The sequence below is a fragment of the Globicephala melas genome, chromosome 5 (genome assembly GCF_963455315.2).
Source record: "Globicephala melas chromosome 5, mGloMel1.2, whole genome shotgun sequence".
Lineage (NCBI taxonomy): Eukaryota > Metazoa > Chordata > Mammalia > Artiodactyla > Delphinidae > Globicephala > Globicephala melas.
The window spans coordinates 101,562,819-101,588,491 of NC_083318.1; the positions used below are offsets into that span (position 1 = coordinate 101,562,819).

A 25,673-nucleotide genomic window follows, 5' to 3' on the forward strand; every position below is an offset into this window, starting at 1 on the left:
CGAGTAGTTCTTTCAGCCCAGTTGCTCCGTGACGAGTCCACAAGTTCTCACGCCTCACTTCTAAGCAAGCTGCTCATCCCTCCTCCACCTCCCTGCTCCTCACCTTTGTTCCAGCCCGCACATTTTCTCAGCGCCGCCACCTGTGTGCTCGCAGAGACCCGGGCGGAGCCTCGGTCCGGACCCATGACGTCACCCCTCCGCGATGGAGGCGGGGCTGTGGGAACCGCAGTGCAGCGCAGAGGGGCGGGGTGGGGCGGGGCTTGCGGCGCGTGACCTGGCTGCGGGAGGCAGCAACCCAGAGAAAGGTGTAGGGGGGCCGGGACCTGCCGACTCCTGAGTCTGGGGGCGGGGCGGGGAGTGGCAGGGCCCGGGCGGCCGGAGCCCGGTGAAGCGCTAAAACGGGTCACGCTTCCTCCTTCCCTCCCCGTCCTTTCTTCTCCTCCCACCTGGGCCTCTGCGTGGGGACGCGCACCTGGCAACCAGCGGCCGCGCTCCGCCGCGCCCCCACCTTCTCCGCTCGGGCCGGGCGCCCCGAGCCTGACCCGCACTCCGAGCTCGCCCCCGGCTCCCGCCCCTCTTCTCTCTACCGGCCCCGCGCTCGCAGGGGGCGGCCTCGAGCGCTCGCTCGTTGATGCCGTTTTGGGGGTGACCCGGCGCTGCAGGAGGCGGCGGCGGCGCCTCCACGGTGGGGGCGTGTTAGTGGCCGTGGCTTTGCGGGACGTCGGTTGTGTAGCTGCGGGGTGGCAGGGCGGCCAGCCGGCGAGTCCGCGCGTGCAGCTCGGGTTTCGGGACGCTGGAGGAGAGCGCCACGGCCGCGCGGGAGCGGGACATGTGGGAGCTCAGGCACCGGGGAGGCTGCCCCGGCCCCGTGGGAGCGGTGGCGCCGCCACCCCGCGAGGGAGAGGCGGCCGGCGGCGACCACGAAACCGAGAGCACCAGTGACAAAGTAAGTAGAGCCGCGAGAGGCGCACACCCGCGCCCCGGCTGGGTCCTGGCTGGGGCCGGGACACCTGGGAGGGAGGGTGGGGCCCCACTGAATGTCAGGTGAAGTTGCGGGCTGCGCCGCCCTCCCGGCCTGGCTTTGTTTCCTTCTCCCTCAAGTGGGACCCGGACCCTAGCGATGGTGCGTTTCCCAGTATGACCTCGACCGCTTGACTCTAATTTAGTTTCTGCCCATTCCAGTCCCCCTTCCCGGGATCTGGGGCCGACGCTAGAATCGGGATGGAGCCTGCCACCCTGAGAGCTGCAGCTTTCTAGTAGCTGCCACTTCACACCTCTTCTCGGGAGAGGAGCACAGTTAGTAAGAACTAAACTTAAGTCATGCACCTTCGCTTCTAACATGTCATTGGATCCTGACGCTGGAGGCTTGGCTTCTCGCGCTCCCCCATCAGCACTTTCGTTTCCTCTATCCTTTTTCAGTATAATAGATTTTGGACGTTTGAGAGGCTCCTACACGTGACCCAGTTGTGACCCTCCACGGCCGACAGTGCAGCAGTAGATTTCATTTTACCTGACACGTTAATTCATGAGGACTTTTAAAATTCCCATTTCTGTAGATTGCCTTTGTAAGCAGATGTAATGCCACTATTCTTTTTAAAGGTAGAAGAAAGTCAAAGTGCAGCTTATTTGGTAATAAGTTTAGGAAATTGGGCCAGGCAATAGATTGTTTTATGAAATCTTCTATTTATAAAATTCCATTTTATCTTAGAAACTCAAAGCACTTAAGCTATTCCTAGAAGCATTCTTTTTTGGAAGCAGGTATTGCAGTTTGAATTACAGAAGTGAAGTAGATTGCTCAAGGTCAAGTCGGTGGCCTTTTGGAACTAGAAACTGTTTCCTGATTCCCTTTTTTCTGGTTTGCACTGTTGCTGAGACTCACTCACTCATCAGAACTCAGAAGTTCTGATTTGGGGGAGGTTCCACCTGGAACTTGCTGTTGATGAACTTGAGGTCACCCCTTATAAAGCTCTGGCAGGAACATATCCCACAATATCATGAAATAATAAATTTAACAGTGATTTTAGGCATGAAACTTTAGAATCAATGGGAAGACAGATCCTATTTTTCCCCCTACCCTTGATAGGCAGGTGGAATACAATGAGTCTGTGATAGAACATATGTATCAAGGAATTATACAAAGTGTAACAGTTTCTAGCTTCTGAAGGTTGATGTTACAAAGCTAAAAAGAGTGGGCAAAGAATAGTTTTTGTGAAAACTGCCTTGGAAACTAGAACAAAAATAGAATTAATTAGGTTGGGGTTTGTTTTGTTTTAGCACTGATACAGTTTAGAATCAAGGAAATACCAGCTTCCCCATGTTCACTTCCTTAACTGGAACAAGCTTTTAATAAGAAAAAACATGTTCAAGGAAGCCATCCATAAAATAACTTTTGAATTAATTAGTTTCTTAACACCCTAATATATTTAAAATGGAAACTACTTCTCTGGTTTGATTTGACTCATTAGAACTGTTGTCTCTAGCTATCTGTGAGTGGGTTACCTCACTGCATATTTATTTATTTATTTATAGATGCCACACTATTGGTTTTCATTAATACATACCCAGCGGGATTTTTTTCCTGAGAGTAGGTGTTGCCATGTGTAACCTGTTCTGTTAAGATTTCTTAGACAAGGATGAGCATTTTCTAAACCATATCTAAAATATTGCATACTTTTAGAGTTTATTGCAAGGAACTTTTGACTTGGCAAGCTTTGTGTCACTGAACTCTATCCTCTGTATGTCCTTTCTTATCAGGGTGTATATTTGAATGCACCTGTATTTCCAGGTCAAGGACCATTATAAAATCAGTTTGCACATCGGAGGCTGGTTAATATTTGGTCCATTGAAATTCTTTTAAGTGCCTTCTCTATTCAAGTTGCAGTAAAGGCAAAACTCTTATGGAATTAATGAAAGAAGTGCAGGAAGTGTGTTATATTCTGCTGTTATGGTATACTCCTGTGCCATTTTGTAGTCTTTTCTTATAACGGCATTATTAACATGACCTTCTCATTGTTTAGGACCTGGAGACATACTGAGAGAAAGTTCTGTGGTCCAGAGAATTGCTTAGAGGATATTCTCACTAGTATTTAGAAATGAGGAAGGGGAAGAGAACATGGAATTTAGCAAAAGATCTTTTATATTTTTATAATACTCATTCATTTAATTTCCCTCTCAATTTCTTTCTTTATTTTTATTTATGGCTGCATTGGGTCTTCGTTGCTGTGCACAGGCTTTCTCTAGTTGCGGCAAGTGGGGGCTACTCTTCGTTGTGGTGCACGAGGTTCTCATTGCAGTGGCTTCTTTTGTTGCGGAGCACGGGCTCTAGGCGCGTGGGCTTCAGTAGTTGCAGCACACGGGCTCAGTAGTTGTGGTACACGGGCTTAGTTGCTCTGTGGCATGTGGGGTCTTCCCGGACCAGGGCTCGAACCCGTGTCCCCTGCATTGGCAGACGGATTCTTAACCACTGTGCCATCAGGGAAGTCCCAGCAAAAGATCTTAAGAGAAGCCACGTTTTAGGCCGAGGAACGTGAGATGTAAAATATTGGTAGTAATTGTAGGAAGTGCCGGTGGAAGGGAGTACAGGATAGCAGCTAGAGAGGACTTGGAGGATCAAGTGAAAATATCCTTTTTCAAAGAAGGGAAGATAGGTATTCATATAAAGAAGTCAGTGGACTTCTGGTGGTGCAGTGGTTAAGAATCCGCCTGCCGATGCAGGGGATACGGGTTCAAGCCCTGGTCCGGGAAGAACCCACATGCCCCAGAGCATCTAAGCCCGCGCGCCACAACTACTGAGCCTGCGCTCTAGAGCCTGCAAGCCACAACTACTGAAGCCTGCGTGCTGCAACTACTGAAGCCCACGTGTCTAGAGCCTGTGCCCCACAACATAGGCAAGCCACCGCAATGAGAAGCTCGTGCACCTCAACTAGATAAGGCCCGTGTGCAGCAAAGAAGACCCAACGCAGCCAAAGATAAAGAAAGAGAGAGAGGGAGGGAGGGAGAAAGAAAGAGAGGAAGGGAGGGAGAGAGGGAGGAAGAAAGGAGGAAGGAAGGAAGGAAGGAAGGAGGAAAGAAGTGGGAGTGCAGATGCTGATATGAGGGTGGGCAGTCCCTAGGAAAAAGAAAGTAGACATGGTGTGGAGAGTACAGGTGGTTGGAGTATTCAAGGAAAGGAAAGAAGGAATCGAGGTTAGATACAGAAACATTTTGAAAAGCAGAAGAGGAGAGATCAGTGTTTGATGCTTTAAATTTTCCCAGTAAAGTAGGGTCTGAGAAACACAGAGCGTCAAGAGATCTTAGAAACAATTTAGTTCAACCATACATATATACATATATATGTGTGTGAGTGTGTATATATATGTGTGTGTGTGTGTGTGTGTGTGTATTTTTAAATAATAAACTTGCCCTAGACTGCGTTTGTTATTGCCCGAAATGACCTTAAATGGGTAGCAGAGCTGGAACTAGAGCTCATCTCTGACTGGGACACCTTTGGAATGTCATTTTAGAGAGTGTGATGTAAGATGACCAAGAGGCAACTGGCAGAATTATCAAACTCAGTGAAGCTTCAGTTGAACTAAAATAACACAAATTTGTTATGTATTGAATTAACATGGTTCTTAACTCAGTAGCAGTAGTAGTCATAATAGTTGATGCTTGTAGAGTGATTTAGAGAAAACAGTAATATCACATCTTTCTTTTTTTGTTCCTCAGCTATATGGGTTAGGAATATTTCCCATTTAATAACTGAGAATAAGAAAGGCACTGGGAGTGATTGTGGTCGGGAATGCCAGGACAAGGATGCCAGAGAGGAGTGAGTGAGCCAGGGGGGCCAGGATTGAACACAGTTAGGGTAGGCAAGAAAGTGGACGGAAGCTCAAAGAGGGCTGTTGAAGCCCTGGATGGATTGAGAGAGATTGAGCAATTGAAGTGAAGCTAAGACCTAACTGAGTGAACCGGAAGTGGGAGAGAAGGGGGTGCACAGGGAATCCGTGGCCAGTACAGGGAGCACAGGTGGAATAGTGCACTGGTCAGACGAGGACCCCATGTACTCATATGTGGGGATGCTACTCTGATACAGATTTGGGTTTGCAAAGTTGAGGGTGAAACAGTCTGGAGGTCAATTAACTTCTGTCCTTCCTCATTTGAGATGGGTGTAGTTTCTTTCAAAAATATTCTAATATTTAAAAAATAAATTTTTAATTTTGGAACTTGTATTTCCATAAATTCTTCACTTTGGTACACTTCACTGTGAGTTGTCTTGGTGTCACTTGAAGGTACTAAACATTTTCTATATTTTTTCCATCTAAATATAGGCCATTAATAAAATATGAATATGTAGATCTAGATGTCCAGAATAAAATGTAAGTTGGTATTCCCCAATTGTTCATCAATTGTTAGTCACTGTTATCACCCAAATAAGTTTCCATGTTGTCATTTGCAGCATATTCATTTTATTTAACAACAGTTTTTGAATGCTGGCTCCCCAGATATCACCAACCCACCAGCTGATAAGACAAAGTTGAGTTTATTGCTTCCTGTGGTGAGGAAAAACACCACCTCAATACTAAGCTTTGGCAGAGCTTGGAGGGGGAAAGGCAAGGTTGGATTTTATTGAGAATTGGAAGTTTGGTTTAAGGCAGGTCTTTCAATGCAGGGTCTTGATCAGGACTGGGTAAGGATCACAATGTAACAGTTTGGGATTGGTGGCAATTGCCAGGCAAGGATTTTGAGGCAAGGGATCAAAGAGTTTTAGGAGGAAACTTGTTCGTTGGTGCTTCCTATTAAAGGATTGATGTTTTTCAGAAGTTCTTGTGATGAACAGTTAGCTCCAGAGCAAGCATCTGGGAATAGTAAAGCTATGGTAATGAAGATGATTGGATTCTAAAGTCATGTTCATGGAGGCAGTAAGCTTTGTGGGGTGAAGGCATGTAGTTTCTTTCTCACATCTTTAAAATACATGGAAACAATGAAGAGACTGAGAGAAAATGCTGAAATGAGTAGTATAACCTACCATTCTTTCAAGTAAGACCTGTTTAGCTTCAAGATTTTTAAAAGGCCCCCTCCTTTTAGGCACAGAGCTCTGTGTCATTTGAGGGTTTCCTTTTGCTTGTTTGCAATTTTAATGCTGTACTAGGTACAGCATGGGATCAGTGTGAACCTCAAGGGATCTATAGTGGAGAAGCTGACCCTGATTGACTCACTTTTTATGGGACCAGGTGTAAAAGGGGTGGAAATTGTGATTGATTTAGTACATTATCCTTTGTTTCATTCTAAACTGCTGCTTACCTTCATTAGTTTAGAGACTTTGGAGCCATCATCTTGAATGGTCTGGAATCCCATGCCCTTGTTCTTCCTGCTTTCCATTCTCCAGTATTGAGAAGCACCTCAGTCCTCTTTCCTTGTCCGCTGGCTCCTGCGCACTCTTCAGGAGTCACCATAGCTACAAGTGACAAACACTAAAGTGACCATACTTACACTGTGCAGTTGGACATGTGCAACACTGATGAGTTCATCACTGCAGTAAAGATGATGAACAAACCCTGTCACCACTAAAAGTCTGCTCCTGCCCTTCTGTAATTCCCCTTCTACACCTTGATAACCACTGATCTGCTTTTTGGCACTATAGATGAGTATGTATTTTCTAGAATGTTATATAAGTGGAATTCTAAACATACGTGTATGCATATACGCATATGCATATGTATGTATACATATACGTACTATATGTACATTTTGTCTGGCTTCTTTTATTTGTTTATTTTTAATTTATTTTTTGGCTGCATTGGGTCTTCATTGCTGTGCGCAGGCTTTCTCTAGTTGCAGTGAGCAGGGGCTACTCTTCATTGCAGTGCGGGGGCTTCTCATCGCGGTGGCTTCTCTTGTTGCGGAGCACGAGCTCTAGGCACATGGGCTTCAGTAGTTGTGGCTTGTGGGCTCAGTAGTTGTGACTCGTGAGCTCTAGAGCACAGGCTCAGTAGTTGTGGTGCACGGGCTTTGCTGCTCCGTGGCATGTGGGATCTTCCCGGACCAGGGCTCGAACCTGTGTCCCCCGCGTTGGCAGGCGGATTCTTAACCACTGCCCCACCAGGTAAGTCCATGTCTGGCTTCTTTTTACTGAGCATAATTTTGAAATTCATCCATATTGTTGCATACTTCAATAGTTCATTTTTGTTGCCGAGTAGTATTCCACTGTATGGATGTAGCCCAATTCGTTTTTTTCAACATTTGAGTTGTTTCTAGTTTGGAGCTATTACAAATATAGCTGCCATGAACATTGTGTACAGTCTTTGTGTGGATATATACTTTCATTTATTTGGGGCAGATACCTAGGAATGAAATGACTATGTCATAGGATGGATGTATTACTTAACTTTTTAAGAAACTGCCAAACTGCTTTCCAAAGTGGTTGTACCATTTCACACTTCCACCAGCAGTGTGTGAGAGGTCCAGTTTCAACACATCTTCTCTGAGACTTGGTATGTTCAGTTTTAAATTTTAGCTATGCTAGAAGATGTGTCATAGTATCTTACTGCGGTTTTGATTTGCATTTCCCTAGTAACTAAGATGTTGAACATTTCTTCATATGCTAATTTGCCATCTGTGTATTGCCTTTGGTGAGATGTCTGTTCAAATATTTTGCCCATGTATTTTAATTGAGTTGATTGTTTCCTTATTGAATTTTGAGAATTCTTTATGTGTTGTGGACACAAGACCTTTATTTGACATGTGATTTGCAAATATCTTTTCCCAGTCTATAGCTGTTTTTTCATTCTCTTAACACTGTCTTTTTTTTTTTTATAATGATTTTGGAAATCTTCTAGGATTTACTATTTATTTATTTTTAAAATTTTATTTACTTATTTTTGGCTGTGTTGGGTCTTCATTGCTGCATGCGGGCTTTCTCTAGTTGCAGAGAGCGGGGGGCTACTCTTCGTTGCAGTGCACGGGCTTCTCATTGCGGTGGCTTCTCTTGTTGTGGAGCACGGGCTCTAGGCGTGCAGGCTTCAATAGTTGTGGCTCGCGGGCTCTAGAGCACAGGCTCAGTAGTTGTGGCACACGGGCCTAGTTGGTCTGCAGCATGTGGGATCTTCCCGGACCAGGGCTTGAACCCGTGTCCCCCGTGTTGGCAGGTGGATTCTTAACCACTGTGCCACCAGGGAAGCCCAACACTTTCTTTTGAAAAGCAGAAAATTTTAATTTTGAAGTACTTTTATTTATCAGTTTTTCTTATATAAATCATACTTGTTGTCATATTTAAGAAATCTTTGCCTAACCCTAGGTCCCAAAGATTTTATGGAATTTTTATATCTTTATGTAAATGTCTATGATTTGTTTTGAATTAATTTTTGTAAATGGTGTGAAGTACAGATCAAAGTTTTTTCTTCTTCCTTCCTTCCTTTCACATATGGATATTTAATTATTCCAGCATCATGTATTGAATTTACCTTTCAACTTTGTTGAAATCAGTTGGCCATAGAAATGTGGATTTATTTCTGGACTCTGTCTTCTGTTCCATTGACATTTTTTTTTCTTTTATGCCAGTACCGCAGTAACAACTTTATAATAACTTTTGAAAACAGGTAGTGTAAGTCCTTCAGTTTTAGTTCTTTTCCCCAGGTGGTTTTCGCTCTTCTAGGTCCTTTGCATTTTCATATAAATTTTAGAATCAGTCTGTACATTTCCACACACAAAAAAAGCCTAATGAGATGATTGCGGTTGCATTGAATTTGTAGATCACTTTGGAGGAAAATTGTCATTTTAATTTCCTTTCTGCATCCTGGCTACATTGCTTAGAGCTGTGTAAACTTGGGCACTTTACTTAACCTTTCTGAGCCTAAATTTTTTCAGTTACAAAAAGGATGTGATTACTTATCTGTAAGGTAATGTGAGGTATAAATAAATCAATATTTGTAAAGTACTTTTGCTCTTATTTTCTAAGTACATTTCACTGTAGGAATTAGATTTACAGGGTAATAAAGAAAATTTAATTTTTTCAACTTTCATCCACCATTTACCAGAAATACTTTCATTATCATTTTACATTTGGAAAAGAGTAGTCTTTCATAGTCAGAAGCCCTCATTTTATGTAAGTGCTACTGAGCTCCCAAGCAAGGTGACTTGGCCAAAATTACTCACCTAGCAAGAACAGTTGAGAACTATTTTAATCTTAAATGTTAGCATGAGCTGACAGACTCAGTTCATTCAACACATATTTACATAGTGCCTAATAAATGCCAGCCACTGCGCAAGGTCGTCTGCCAGCCTCTTGTGAGTCAAAAGTGAGGCCAATAGTATTTCTTCTTCTCACAAAGCTTATGAACTACTGGGGAGGGTTGTGGCACATCACCATTATTGCCAAGTGGACTTTGAGGTGGTGTGCTGAAAGTCCAATGGCTTTATTTTTTAAGGAAACCAAGGGCTGAGTTTCTTTAGGGTTAAGTGTTTTGCCTTTTGTCATAGTGCTAGTTAGAGGTGGAATCAGTACCGTCAGCCCTCATATCCGTGGGTTGCAAATCCGTGGATTCAACCAACTGTGGATCAAGATATTTGAAAAAAAAAAAAAAAATCCTAGACCGTTCCAACAAGCAAAACTTGAATTTTCTGCATACTCACAACTGTTTACATTGTACTTACAACTATTTACATTGTATTGGGTTTTATAAGTAATCTAGAGATGATTTAAAGTGTATGAGAGGATTGTGTAGGTTATATTCTCTGATTTTTGTATCTGAGGGTGTCCAGGAACTATTCCCCACCCCCCTTCCCCTACTCCCACCAGGTACTGAGTGATCACTGTACTTGCAACTCCTGACTCCTAGTCTGGTGCTCTTTCTGCAACCTGGTCATGTGCCCTTATGGAGCCATTTCCATTAGTCACTGTCTCGACTACCACTCACACTAAGTCTGCAACGCTCTGGGTTACTGAAGGTGAAAAAAAAGAGAGCAAAGCAAAGAAAAAAATGTGATGTGTTCCATCATTCTAGATGTCAAAAACCTGCTGGCACATCCGACTAACAGCAGGTTCCCTGATGTTTTCAGGAGATGTCCTGTCCGGTGGTTTACTAGTCAACATCTCTCTTTGTTTAAGTTGCTGTGGGGCCAACTGACTCAGTGTCACAGTGGAAATGTGACATTTGTTTCATTTGTCATTTTTGGTATAATGTCACATTTAATTTTATAAATGTTTAGTAAGAAAGTTGTAGTTAGTAAACAAAAGTTTATTATTGCTTTATGAAAACTGATAATACAGCCTCAAGGCTAACATTTTATTTGTTAAGCCACTTAATGAGGAATTGGATTCGATAGTAATAATAGCTTACTATTTCATTGACTTAACTGAGTCCTTGGCATTATATTAAATGTTTCCATTTTATGGATAAAGGATCAGTTAGAAGGGGTGATGAAATTTGACAAAACCTTGGTGCTAATAAAGCCTGAGTTTGGTTTGAGATTCCTAAACGTTTTGAATCCCTAGGCGCTTTCATTCCTAGTATCACTTCTGGCCCAAGATTCTGCTCAATGCTCCTTCTGCCTGTATTCACCTCCTGTGAATATTCTCTTCCCTCTGACCCAGTTCAGTCCCCTTCCCCCAATTCCCCCCTCAGTAAACCACTCTCCCAAAGCATTTGTGTGTGTAGCACTCTTTAATAAAGGTTGCTGCTAGGGGTGGGTATAGGAGACGGAAGGACATAGGAGTGGAGGCTGTTCCTTACAGCAGAATGAACAACTTCAAAACTGAGCATGAGGCAACTCTTTTCTTAAAATTCCTTAGCCACTCTATCCCTGGAGGTTCTACAGTGACCATCTGTGTGTAACGGCCCCAGCATACACACATAGTTCTTGTCCATGTACTCTTAGAAGTCAGTTTGGGTTTTAAATAACTTTATAAAAAATCACACCACCAGAGCAAATGCTTTTGATCATAGTTTACCTATAAGTAAAACAGCAATGATAGTGTCTGTTTGACCTGTTTCATTAGGATTGTCTCCTTTTTTGAAAAAACATATTTTTTTTTCTGTACCTTATATCCTTGTAGTTATTTACTTTATACACAGTAATTGGTACCTTTTATCCCCTACCCCTATCACGCCTGTCTCCCCTTCCCTCTCCCCCCTGGTAACCAGTAGTCTGTTCTCTATATCTGTGAGTCTGTTTCTGTTTTGTTAGCTTCGTGTTTTTTGTTTTGTTTTGTTTTTGTTTGTTTGTTTTAGAGTCCGCAGGTAATTGATAAGATGCACTGTTTGTCTTTCTCTGTTTGACTTATTTCACTAAGCATAATACACTCCAGGTCCATCCACGTTGTTACAAATGGCAAAATTTATTCTTTTTATGGTTGAGTAGCATTCCATTGTATATATATATATATACACCACATCTTCTTTATCCATTCATTGGTTGATGACACCTAGCTTGCTTCCATATGTTGGCTATTGTAAATAATGCTGCTTTGAACATTGGGGTGCATGTATCTTTTTTAATTAGTGTTTTTGATTTTTTCAGATATATACCCAGAAGTGGAATTGCTGGATCATATGGTAGTTCTATTTTTAGTTTTTTCAGAAACCTCTGTACTGTTTCCACAGTGCCTACACCGATTTACAATCCCACCAACAGTGCACAGAGTTCCTTTTTCTCCATATCCTTGACAACATTTGTTATTTGTGGTCTTTTTGACGATAGTCATTCTGACAGGTGTGAGATGATATATCATTGTGGTTTTGATTTGCATTTCTATGATAATTAGTAATGTTGAGCACCTTTTCATGTGCCTTTTGGCCATTCCTATCTCTTCTTTGGAAAAATGTCTATACAGGTCTTCTGCCTATTTTTTGATTGAGTTGTTTAGATTTTTTGATATTGAGTTGTATGAGCTGTTTATATATTTTGATATTAATCCCTTATCAGTCACAACATTTGCATATATTTTCTCTCATTCAGTAGGTTGTCTTTTTGTTTTGTTGATGGTTTTCACTGCTGTGCAAAAGTCTTTAAGTTTAATTAGGTCTCATTTATTTATTTTTGCTTTTATTTCCTTGCTTTAGGAAACTGATCCAAAAAAATACTGCTACAATTTATGTCAAATAGTGTTCTGCCAGTGTTTTCTTATAGGATTTTTATGATTTCCAGTCTTACATTTAGGTCTTTAATCCATTTTGAGTTTATTTTTGTATATGGTATGAGAAAACGTTATAATTGCACTCTTTCACATGTAGCTGCCCAGTTTCCAGCACCAGTTATTGAAGAGACTGTTTTTTCTCCATTGTATATTCTTGCCTCCTTTGTCATAGATTAATTGACCATAAGTGCCTGGGTTTACTTCTAGGCTCTCTATTCTGTTCCATTGATCTATGTGTCTGTTCTTGTGCCAGTACTATACTGTTTTGATGACTGTGGCTTTGTAGTATAGTATGAAGTCAGGGAATGTGATGCTTCCAGCTCCATTCTTCTTTCTCAAGATTGTTTTGACTATTTGGGGTCTTTTGTGATTCCATACAAATTTTAAAATTATTTGTTCTACTTTTGTGAAAAATGCCATTGGTATTTTGTTAGGGATTGCATTGAATCTGTAGATTGCCTTGGGTAGTATGGTCATTTTAACAATATTAGTCTTCCAAATTCATGAACATGGTATATCTTTCCATCTGTTTGTGTCGTCTTCAATTTCTTTCATCAGTGTCTTATGGTTTCCTGAGTACAGGTCTTTTATTTCCTTAGGAAAGTTTATTCCTAGGTATTTTATTCTTTTTGATGTGATTGTAAATGGGATAGTTTCCTCAATTTCTCTTTCTGGTAGTTCACTGTTAGTGTACAGAAATGCAATAGGTTTTTGTATATTAATTTTGTATTCTCCAACTTTATCATCATTGATGAGCCCTAGTAGTTTTTTAGTGGCATCCTTAGGGTTTTCTGTGTATAATATGTCAACTGCAAACAGTAACAGTTTTACTTCTTCCTTTCCAGTTTGGATTCCTTTTATTTCTTTTTCTTGTTTGATTGCTATGGCTAGGACTTTCAATACTGTGTTGAATAAAAGTGGCAAGAGTGGGCATCCTCACCCTGTTCCTGATCTTAGAGGAAACGCTTTCAGCTTTTCACTGTTAGGTATGATGTTAGCTGTGGGCTTATCATATATGGCCTGTATTATGTTGAGGTATGCTCCCTGTATACTTACTTTGTTGACAGTTTTTGTCATAAATGGGTGTTTTACATAAAAATTTTTGTCAAAAACTTTTTCTGCATCTATTGAGACAATCATATGATTTTTATTATTCAGTCTATTAATTTGTTGTTGTATCATGTTGATTGATTTGTGGATATTGAAAAATCCTTGCATCTGAGACAGATCCCACTTGATCATGGTGTATGATCTTTTAAATATATTGTTGGATTCAGTTTGCTAATATTTTGTTGAGGATTTCTGCATCTATGTTTATCAGTGATATTGACCTGTAATTTTCATTTTTTGTGATATCTTTCTCTGGATTTGGTATCAGGGTGATGCTGGTACCATAGAATGAGTTTGGAAGCATTTCTTCCTCTGCAAATTTTTGCAATAGTTTGAGAAAAATAGATGGTAACTCTTCCCTAAATGTTTGGTTAGAATTCACTTGTGAAGCCATCTGGTCCTGGACATTTTTGTTGGAGTTTTTTTCAAATAAATTTATTTATTTATTTATTTATTTTTGGCTGCATTGATTTCTTCAGTGAGCCATTGGTTGTTTAGTAGCATATTGTTTAGCCTTTTGTGTTTAGCCACGTGTTTGTGGTTTTTTGCATTTTTTTCTTGTAATTGAAATAGTGTTGTAGTCAGAAATGATGCTTGATATGATTTCAGTTTCCTTAAATTTATCAAGGCTTGTTTTGTGCCCTAACACGTGCAGCTTGTGATCTATCCTGGAGAATGTATTCTACGTGCACTTGAAAAGAATGTGTATTCTGCTGCTTTTGGATGGTATGTTCTATATATATCTATTAAATTCATTTGGCTTAATGTGTCATTTAAGGCCAGTGTTTCCTTATTGACTTTCTGTCTGAATGATCTGTCCATTAATATAAGTGGGGTGTTAAGGTCCCCTACTATTTTTGTGTTACTGTCAATTTCTCCCTTTATGTCTGGTAATATTTGCCTTATTTATTTAGGTGTTCCTATGTTGGGTGCATATGTATTTGCAATTGTTATATCTTCTTGAATTGATCACTTGATAATATCATTATGTAATATTCTTTGTCTCTTATAACAGTCTTTGTCTTAAAGTCTATTTTTGTCTGATATAATTATTACTTCCCTGGCTTTCTTTTGATTTCCATTTGCATGGAATACCTTTTTCCATCTCCTCACTTTTAGTCTTGTGTGTGTCTTTAGATCTGAAGTGAGTTTCTTATAGGCAGCATATATACAGGCCTTGTTTTTATATGCATTCTGTCACTTTGTGACTTTTGATTGGAGCATTTGGTCCATTTACATTGAAAGTAGTTATTGATATGTATGTTCTTGGTGCCATTTTTTAAATTGTTTTTGCAGTTCTTTTTTGTTCCTTTCTTCTTTTGTTGTCTCTTATGATTTGATGATTATCTTTAGTGTTATGTTTGGATTATTTCCTCTTTTTTTTGTGTGTGTCTATTTTTGATTTTTGGTTTCTAGTTATCATCAGGTTTATACATAGCAATCTGTATACATACATGATTGTCTTAAGTTGCGGATTTCTTAATTTCAAATACATTTTAACAACAGTGCATTTGTTCTCACCAACCCTTACAATGACTGTTTTCAACATTATATTTTACATCTTTTTGTTTTGTGTATTCCTTGACTCCTTATTACAGACATAGATGATTTTACTAGTTTTGTCTTTTAGCCTTCCTACTAGCTTTGTATGTAGTTGATTTACTACCTTTACTATATATTTGCCTTTACCAATGAGCTTTTTCCTTTGTAGTTTTCATGTTTCTAGTTGTGGCCTTTTCTTTTTCTCTTAGAGAAGTCCTTGTGACTTTTCTTGTAAAGATGATTTGGTGGTGTTGAACTCTTCTAGCTTTTGCTTGTCTGCAAAACTTTTCATCTCTTCATCAAATCTGAATGAAAGCCTTCCCAGGTAGAGTATTCCTGGTGCTAGATTTTCCCCTTTCAACACTTTAAGTATATCGTGCCACTCCCTTCTGGCCTGCAGAGTTTGTGCTGAAAAGTCAGTTGATGAACTTATGGGAGTTCCTTTTTATATAACTTGTTGATTTTTACCTTGCTGCTTTTAATATTCTCTCTTTATCTTTAATTTTTGCCATTTTAATTATGATGTGTCTTGGTGTGTTCCTCTTTGGGTTGATCCTGTATGGGATGCCCTGTGCTTCCTGGACCTATATGTTTGCTTCCTATTCCAGGTTAGGGAACTTTTCAGCTATTATGTCTGCCAATATGTTCTCTGCCCCTTTCTATTTCTCTTCTCCTTCTGGGACCTCTGTGATGCAAATATTAGTATGCCTGATGTTGAAGTGGAGCTCTCTTAAACTATTCTCATTTCTTTTTGTTTGTTTTTCTTTTTTCTGTTCAGCTTCAGTGGTATCCACTATTCTGTCTTCCAGTTCACTGATCTGTTCCCTTGTATCATTTAATCTCCTGTTGATTCCTTCTAGTGTATTTTTCATTACAGTTATTGTGTTCTTCATCTCTTTTTGGTTCTCCTTTGTATCTTCTAACTCTTTGTTATGAACTTCTAACTTCTCACTCATCCATTCTTCTTCCAAGTTCTTTGATAGTCTTATGATCATTACCCTGAACTCTTTCTTGGGTAGATTGCCTATCTCCACTTCACTTAGCCTTCTTCCAGGGTTTTATCTTGTTTCTTCATTTGGAACATGTTCCTCTGTTGCCTCATTTTGCCTAATTTGCTGTTATTATTTCTATGTATCTGGTAGACTGGTTACATTTGACCTTGGAGAAGTGGCTCTTTGTAGGAGATGTCCTATCAGCACATTCCCCTCTGATCATCAGAGCTATATACTATAAGCATGCCCCCTATGTGGACTGCATGGCACCTTCTCTCATGGAGGGCTGTCTAATGGGGGTGGTCTGGTTGGCATGGCTGGCCCCTCGTCCAGTTGGTTGCTGGACCCTGCCATGTGCACAGGCTGCCAGCTGCTGTTTGGCAGGGCTGGGTCACAAGGTCACTGGGTGCAGAACCCCAGGGGGTCCCAGGGCTAGTGCTGGCTCGCTGATGAGCAGAGTGAGATTCTGGGGTGGGAGGTTGTGGGGCCTAGGCATCAGAACTGGTGTCAGACTGCTATTGGGTGGGACTGGTTCCTGACATAGCTGGTGTGGAACCCAGGGTGTCCAGAAGCTTGTGTCAGCCCCCTGGTTAGTGGGGCCAGATCCAGGAGTGACTGGCTGAGGGGTGTCTCAGAGCTGGTGTTGTCCTGCTGGTGGGTGTGGCTGGCTTGTCCTGAGGCTAGAGGTGGCTCACTGGTGGGCAGGGCCTAAACCCATAGCATTTGGGGGCCAGTGCCTGCTCACTGGTGTGTGGAGCTGGGTTCCAGGGTCTCTGGCTGTAGGGCCATGGGGGTTCTGAGTCTAGTGCCTGGGCACCGGTGTATGGCGCCAGGTCCTGGGCCCTCTGGTGGACAGGGATGTGTCCAGGGGTGGCTGTGGGCTCAGAGGGGCTGCAAGTAACATGCTCAGCTACTTACTAGGCTTGACGTATCCCAGTACTGGTGCCTGTAGCCTGGTGGGTGGGGGTGGGGTGGGGTGGCAGACGGGGTCCCAAGGCTAGTAAGCTAGAAGGAGAATTCCAGATGGACATTTGCCAGCATCCAGCATCACTCGACAGCATCAGAATTCTAGATGGACACTTCTACATGGTAGAAGGAGCTCCCCAAGATGGCTGCCACCAGTGTCTGCTTCCCTGGGGCAAACTCCAGTTGTCTCCTGCCTCTACTTGAGACTTGCCAACATTAGCAGATGGATCTGATCCAGGCTCCCTTCAAATTACTGCCTCTGTCCTGGGTCCCAGAGTGTGAGAAGTTTTCTGTGCACTCTTTAAGAATGGAGTTTCTATTTCCCACAGCCTCTGGGTCTCCCAAAAGTAAGTCCACCGGCCTTCAAAGCCAAGTGTTCTGAGGACTCGTTTTCCCCATGTAAAACCCCCAGGCTGGGGAGCCTAATGTGTGGGGCTCAGACCCTTCACTCCTAGGGGAGAACCTCTGCAATTGTAATTATTCTTCTGTTTGTGGGTTGCCCACCTAGTGGTATGGCTCTTGACTATACCACAACACTGCCCCTCCTACCCATCTCCTTGGTTCCTTCTTTGGATCTTTAGTTGTAGAAGATCTTTTCTGGTAGATTCTATCACTCTCATCAGTAGTTGTTCTGTTAATAGTTGTAAAGTTGGTGTGCCCATGAAAGGAGGTGAGCTCAAGGTTTTTGTACTCCACCGTCTTGGCCGTGATTGTCTCTTGAGGGTCTAATAAAATGATGGAAGTTTAAACACTTAAAAAAACTATATATGTGTGTGTGTGTGTATATATATATATATATATTCATACATATATATATATGTGTGTATATCTATATATCTACATATCTATACCTATCTATCGATTGATACAGAGCAGGGCCCTGTGGGGCTCTTGGGCACAAAGACTTTCTGAGTCCCCCATTTCTTTGATTACAGGAAATAGCCTTCATTCAGCCTCCATGACTTTCCCTGAGTTCCAGTGAGCAGATTCAAGCAGTTGTTAATTAGGGAAGGGAAGTGATGTGAGACAAGAGAGAAACAGTCAAGAGACACAATAGTGCAGGCTTGGGGCAAGGTCCTGGTTCCCCATCAACGGATACACACAACCATACCTTTGAGCTGTTTTGCAGATACTGAAATCCCCTCCAGGTGGGAAGTGCTAACAAGTAATGATGGTATGCTTCCCACAAGCATGTAGACCCCAGACCAGTTGGAACCTGAAGGTTGATGATGCTGACTCCTACTTAGCTCACTGCCAACCAACCAATCAGAAGAATGTCCACAAGCTGATCACACCCCATTACTGTAAAACTTCTCACTACCCTCTCCAAGTTGGGACACACGGTTTTGAGGGCATTAGCCTGCTGTGGCCCCCTTTGCCTGGCAAAGCAATAAAGCTATTCTTTTCTACTTCACCCAAAACTCTTGTCTCCAAGATTTAACTCGGTGTCGGGGTACAGAGGGCGGATTTGGCTTCAATTTTGGTGTGCAGCGTGGGACTGACTTAGGGACAGTCCCAGGTCGGGGTGGGGGGTCCCTTGGCTTGATTGGACGCTCCGAGGTTTTCTCCATGCCAGCCTCTTTCAAGAGAGCAGAAGGTTGGAGAATTCCTTTAGAGGCCAGATCGCCTGGGACTCTTGCCTGGAAAGGCCAAGCCCCAGTTTATCCTGTCCGCCATCCTGGCAGCTGGAACTCCAAGGCGGGAGTAGGGCAGAAGAGGGACCACCCTAGCAGCTGCCAAGGCCATCTCTGCCTTGAGGACATTCCTCTCTTCCTCCCCCCTCACTGCCCTGGACTTCCTACTCCAAGGAATTGTTTTGGGGAAGCAGAAAAGTAGCGTTTGGGATGTTACGACACCTCTGCCAGTGTTTTGGTAAGCCCCCTCAGCTTGCATTGCTGAGGCCACTTGGTTTGGTCTGTTTGGCGAACCTCTGGTTCCCGTTTGGGGATTTTTCCATTAGGAAGATCCAAGGCCACCGGGTTAGTGGGAGTTGGAAGCCAGTTTGAGCCTTGGGCTGTTTGTTTCTTTTTGTGTGTGTGTGGCTTCTGTTTGGCGGCGAGGATTCTGGTTTTGCTTTCCATTTTGTGTGCGAGGCTGTTTAATTTGACTCAACATGGGAAGCGCTTCTTCTTGTATTCCATCTGATAGCCCCCCGGGAAAATGTTGGCAGATTGGTCGACCTATAACTATGAATCTATGACTAAAAAGAATAAGGTTCTATTGTAATTCTGTTTGGCCAAAGTATATTCTTAAAAGTGAGGAGAGGTGGCCTTTGCATGGTGGCCTAAATTATTATACTATTCTTCAGGTAGAATTGTTTTGTCACAGGAATGGAAAGGCTGGGAATTCTCTCCACTCCATCTGGGCTAGCCACTCTGGGCTCCCTGAGAGCCACCTCCGGGTTTGTTCTCTTTCAAGAACTGACCCAATCTATTTGCAAGCCTTTCTCTGGGAATGGAAGTGGAATTTTTAAACTATACCTCCTCTGATATTCTGTCTGTGTGGCCGTAGTTTATCTGTTGTTTGTGTTTTTGTGGATATTGTTTTGGGGTAAGCCACTCAGGCTTGCACAGGATGGGAAAATTCTACCCAATCATTGCAAGCCATTTTGAGTTCTCAGTCTGGGAGTGGAAATGGAATCTTTGGGCTACACCTTGTCTGATCTTTTGTTTGTGGGACCGTGGGACCGTGTTTGTTGTTTGTATGTATGTGTGTCAGTACTTATATTGACTGGTCGAGATGTCTTTGCTAAATAACAGGGCTCACATGAGACAATACCAGGGAATCCTTCCCTGTAGTGTCAGGCTTTGCCTGTGGCAGAATGCTGGTTGGGATTTTCCCTTTGGGACAAGCCTTGTTATGGGTAACCAGAGTTCTGTTCCATCTTGTAACCGCCCCCCGCCCCCCAGGGTATTGTTACAAAACTTCGAGAGACCACTGTGCCCAGACCCTCAGGAATACTTATCTTATCTAGACTATCTGTAGAAAAAAAAAAAAAAAGATGGGGGGCAGAGGGGGGAAGCCTTTTTAAAATCAAGTGGAAAAACTGAGATTCTGGTTGTCTTTATGTAAAAGTTAACTTGTAAATGAGCTCTATTTAATTCACTTAAAATTGAGCACTTACAAATTAAATCTAAATGTGTAGAAAATGGCCAAGATAAATTTTGGGACCACATGATCTGGGGATTATTCAGTACTGAACTGATATTTGCTATTGAAGGTGGCTTAAGCTTGTTGGTTTGATTAATATAGACATTTCTTTAGAGTTATCAATGTTAAGTAATGCAAGTGAGATAAGAGCTTTTGGGTAAAACTCTTTAGGAATAATTGTTTTAGGAATGTGTACTTAAGAATAATCTTTTCAGCTGCTTGGTAGCTTAATAATTTAGAGTTAAGTTAAATGATGGAAGTTTATTGAATAGGTAGATCATTTCCACATAAAATATTAAGATACTGAAACATTAATTAGTGAATGTTGGCTTCCCTTGGCAGAGAGGAGACTAAAGGTATTTAGGAATCTAAAGGTATTTGGTGCCACCCTGGGATATTCTCCATAAGAAAGCACATGTTTTGAGAATTGTGCGCGGTCAGGATTTTCTAAGATTGGATTATTAAATCTAGTTAGGTAGATGGATTTTGTTGGGAGTGGGCTAGAGCAAGACCAGATTCAGATTCGGTTTCTCCCTTCAAAGTTTTCTTAGAATACTGCTTTTGACGACAGCTCGTGAGTTTCTTTGCCTTTAAGCGATCTATATTTGCTTTTGAAGTCTCTTCACTTTGGTTAAATGAAATAAGTATTGTGTGACAGATTCTAAAAGTTCTTTCAAGCTCCAACTAACGTTAAGATGCTTTAGAAGGCCGAGGCATCTCAGAGAGAAATATTTAATTAGTATGTTAAATTACATGACATTCCTAAAAATCTAGTATGTCCTTGTAAAATGTTATCAGTCGTAATTCTAGTTATTTAAAAATGTTGCACGTTACAGCAATAACTAAGTTTCTTTTTGTCAATCCCATTGTGATCAAATGTTTAACCATGACTTTTTAAGTCTATGATTTGTAGACAGTTATTATTTTGTATTTTGATAAATCTCAGGTTGTACTGGGAAACTGGGTAAGAAATTAAAAAAAAAAATCCTAAGGGAAAGCTTGATGGTTTCATAAAAAGTTAACAAGAGGATTGGTTACTAAATGAACTGGTGAATATGGTTATAATTTTTATGGGTTTTGTCTGAAATGTTACTGGCTTTGATCTGTGTTTTCCAGATATAGGAAAAAAACTTCCCCTCAAGTTGGTTATGATTTGCAACAATTTGGTAAATTACACCTCTGTGAGTAAAATTGAGATATTTTTCTTTTCCCTCTGCCTGTTCCCTTCAAAAATTGGAGACTCTTGGGTTCTGAGCAGCCTTATCAGGCGAATGAGAAAAACTGTCTCCTGGCATGTGCAGAAATCTTGATATTTTGGGGACCTCTAAAAGAGAGAAATCAACCTAGGCAAAATCTGATGGCAGGCCTTTGATATGGCTTTCTTGGCCTTGAGAGGCCTTTTGGAAATTTAGTCTGAGACTTCTTCTGAGGAATTACACCAGAGTCAATGTGGAAGAACCTATGTGGTCAATGGACCAATCTTATTTTAGAAACAAATTAGTCTTGGCTATACTTGATGAACATGGGGGCAATTTTAGAAAAAAATTATGTTTCACTGAATATTTAATTCTAGTTTTGTTAATTAATGTCTGTGCTTACCAAGACTTACTTCCCAGATAGTTCCTTGTGGTTATGTTATATTGTTCCAAAATTTAATTAAATTGTCAGAAGAACACTCTAAGTTTGTTTCTGAAGCCTAACTTTGTAATCAATCTTTGGATAAAGATCAGATGCTCCATGATCTAGGAGATTAACACCAGGAGATTAACACCAGGTTATGTTCATTCAAATTTAAAGGGTCACTTATGTTGGGGACAATTAAACCCATACTAGGGATAACCAGACTAGTAACACTAGGAAACTGGGCTGGGTGCCTTATGGATAATGCCAATATATAATTTCCCTTAAAGATGAGGATTGGTACAGAACAGACTAAGTCAGAAGACCTGGGATATACTGGGCTGCACCTAATGGAAGTTCTTAACTTATATTCTGAATTATGACCTTACTAATCTGCTAGCTATATTGTTTTTTATATTGCCTGTTTTGCAAAATTGTTGTTTCTTGCATTACCAAATGTGTGACTGAGCCTCTGATAAAATGATGATGTATAGTTCCATATGAGATCAATGATTGTAATAGTGTAACTAGATATGGGAAGAAGCAACAAGAGGGAATAGTTTCCTGGACCATAAGAGACTAGTAAGACAGGTGGCCCAGAGACTTTTGGTTACTAGTAAGGCCTAGTCCAGTAAGTAAGAGCACATTGAGTGGCCTATCAGCAAAATCTTTGCCAGACCTGGGAATGAGCATTCCTAGCACTGTGGGACAAAATGGTCATGAAATGCCCCCCAAACCATGGTCAAGTTTATGATCCTGAAGGGGCTCTGCCAACTGCAAATTGCCATCTGCCTCTGCAAGGATTAGGCCAATGGCCACTGTGGCCACTGACCTTCAACACCCCCTGAAAGGAATTCAGGGTGGAGATCAGGAATGAGTCACTCTGCTCTGAGAAAAACTGGCAGAACAGGGCTTTAGATAGTTAGATATTTTCAGAAGATTTTATGAGGCCAAATTCTTGCATCTTCTCATATCTAGAAAAGCACTGAAATCATTAACGGTGACATCTGCTTTGGCCATTAAGAAGAGAAATGCAATTGGAAGTCAAAATGGAGGAGCTGTTGGTTCAGACATATGGATGTGATTTCAGACATGTTCCTGTATTGCTGAGAGCTTGAATTTTCTGAGCTGTGTCAGACCTAGGGGATGGCACCAGCCAATCTCAAAACAGTGTCCACTGGTAACTGCAACCTTATGGTTTCAAGGTATCCCCTTGTAACTATTAAACTTTTTAGACAATAAAATTGCTTTAGATCAGATATTAACAACAAAAGAGGAGACATATTTAATGGCCAATGGCTCCTGTTATATATATCTGAATACCATATCAGAAGTTAAAACCTAGTTAGATAAAATTAGACAACTGGCTACCTGGCTACAAGTCTCCCTTAAAGAGCCAGGTCCAGACTGAGTTTCAGGCTTAAATTCCCAGGGGATTGAGACCTTAATCATACTAAACTCAGATCCAGGACTTGGAACTCAGTAATATTTCCAACTCGGTGTCCCAAATTGAGGCAGGACTATGCCCCATTTCAGCTGGAAGTAGTCAGAGCGGTTGTCACCCTATTCCCTAAAAGATTCAGGGAAAGTTAAAAAAGGGAGATTAAAACCAAGTCCCCTGAAACCAAGTTCCTCTGCTGAGTTTATGATTGATGTCTCTATCCAAAACAGTTATTCCCTTCCTTGTCCAACATCTGTTCTCAAGATTGAGGAATATCAAAGAAAAGGGGGGATTGATACTGAGCAGGGCCCTGTGGGGCTCTTGGGCACAAAGACTTTCTGTGTCCCCCCATTTCTCTGATTGCAGAAAATAGCCTTCATTCAGCCTCCATGACCTTCTCTGAGTTCCAATGGGCAGATTCAAGCAGTTGTTAATTAGGGAATGGAGGGGATGTGAGACAAGGGAGAAACAGTCAAGAGAAACAATAGTGCAGCCTTGGGGCAGGGTCCTGGTTCCCCATCAATGGATACACACAACAGTATCTTGAGCTGTTTTGCAGATACTGAAACCCCCTCCAGGTGGGAAGAGTTAACAATTAATGACGGTATGCTTCCCACAAGCACGTAGACCCCAGACCAGTTGGAACCTTAAGGTTGATGATGCTGACTTCTACTTACCACATCAACCAACCAATCAGAAGAATGTCCACAAGCTGATCACACCCCATTACTGTAAAACTTCTCACTACCCTCTCCACGTTGGGACACATGGGTTTTGAGAGCATTAGCCCACTGTGGCCCCCTTTGCCTGGCAAAGCAATAAAGCTATTCTTTTTTACTTCACCCAGAACTGTCTGAGATTTAACTCAGGGTCGGGGTACAGAGGCTGGATTCGGCTTCTCTATCTATCTATCTATCTAAAATGCTATGCCAGTGTAAGACATTTCTCTTGTTGTTGATGCTTTGATTGTAATCAAATAAAAAAAGAGACTATGTACAGTTGATCAGAATCTATGTGGCATTAACACCATATTCTTTGTTAAGTAGAAAAACAATGAATGTTTGATTCTGTGGAAAATTTCTGATTTAGATAATATAAGAGTTTCTTTTTGTGTCTTTTGTTTAAATTAATCCTTTATATTGATAGACTTTAGCAAAGATAATCAAACTTTCCTAACTAGGATGTACAACAGTGCTTGGATATTCAAGGTAAGTTAATAGTTATTTTTTTGTTTTAAGTTATGTAAATGAGAGTTGGCACACTGAGCAATAAATAAATGCATTGGCAAGCATGTGCTTTTTCTTCCTTTTATTTTGCAAAGTGATTTTCTTTTTTCTTTAATTTCAGGAAACAGATATTGATGACAGATATGGAGATTTGGATTCCAGAACAGATTCTGATATTCCAGAAATTCCACCATCCTCAGATAGAACCCCTGAGATCCTCAAGAAAGCTCTATCTGGTTTGTCTTCAAGGTATGGTTGGTTGAAGATGAATCTAATGGGTACACAAGATAAACTGTGAGGTTATCCTGGACCATGTCCAATGTAATAAATTTCACTTTTGGTGAGTTTTAGAGCTATGAGAGGAGGCTTTACACTTTTTCACCATATATGAGCACAGTATTAGAGGCTTGATGTACATCCTTTCGTTCATCCTTAAAATCTTGTTAAGTGTGAGAAAACCAAGTCTGAGAGGTTAACTGGTGAAGGTTACAGAGCTAGCAAGTTGTGGTCCTGGCATTTCTGCCCTTGTCTGACAGGTTTCTGAAGCCAGTGACCCATTTACCAAATCAGGTTGCCTTTTCTGGTATTGGAACATCTAAAAAAGAAAATTCTATATTCTCTGTTCCCTGTTTTTCAAATGCCAGATGGAAATAGGTATTTTTTTTCCTTTTAACAGAGTTTAAAATCATTGTCCAAAACTCTACAACCCTTTACCACTTTATATTTGTGCTATACTTTTAAATGTTTAATAACCACCCAATTTCAGCTAATTTTATATTGCCCTTCATTGTAGTCTTTGTAATATGAATTATAAAATTTATAAAAGCAAAATAAATACAATATCCAGATTAACATATGAAACCTGAAATATTGGTACAGAACACTCTTTTTTCAAGTTTTTAATACTGTTACACACGGTAAGAGGTCCATTTTACACCATGCCCCAAGAGACACACAAATATATATTTTAACTGCTGTAAAAATGTTATAAAGCAATTCTTGCCATTGCTATGTGTGATGCTCTCTGATTTCTTTTATTTTTGATAGCTGTTCTATGTTATTGAACAAAAATACGCTGGATTACTAAATTGATTTTACTACCCATGGGTCATAAATTGGAGTTTGAAAAATACTGATTTAGTCATATCTAGTGAATATAATGTGAGCTTTTCTGATTTTTAATTTCCTAGAGGATGATCATAGTAGAATAAATTGGTTCAAAACAAAGTTTTCATATTTTTTAGCCAATAGATATATAGTTTTTTGCTGTGCATTATTAAAAGCATGGTTATCATTTTAGTAGTTCTTGTTCCCAGTTGTTTTCATGACCTAGTTCACAGATGTACCTTTTTTTAAAAATCTCACCTGGTCTTTCTCAGATCTGGATTTTTTTTCATATTGATGTTATATAAGAATAATGCTGGATTCCTTTGTGTCACTCATAACAAGATTTTCCTTAATAATTTTTTTTTCCTGGCATAAAGCAACAATGGCAAGTAGTAGTAGCTGGTATT

The 25,673-nt window shown here is 41.0% G+C and overlaps 1 protein-coding gene across 2 annotated transcripts in view; it reads left to right on the forward strand.

Annotated features, from left to right (window-relative positions):
* The first annotated feature begins 286 nt into the window (after positions 1 to 286).
* CDS1 (CDP-diacylglycerol synthase 1) overlaps positions 287 to 25,673 on the forward strand; it is a 69,175-nt gene continuing 43,788 nt past the window's right edge. Inside the window, exons 1-2 of one of the 2 annotated variants that reach the window (XM_030847083.3) lie at positions 287 to 946; positions 24,281 to 24,408. In XM_030847083.3, coding sequence (XP_030702943.1) covers positions 830 to 946; positions 24,281 to 24,408 — 245 coding nt within the window. In that variant the 5' untranslated portion in view covers positions 287 to 829. Of the gene's footprint in view, positions 947 to 21,000; positions 21,054 to 24,280; positions 24,409 to 25,673 lie in introns of those variants that run through there. The other variant, XM_070045601.1, reaches the window with a different exon arrangement.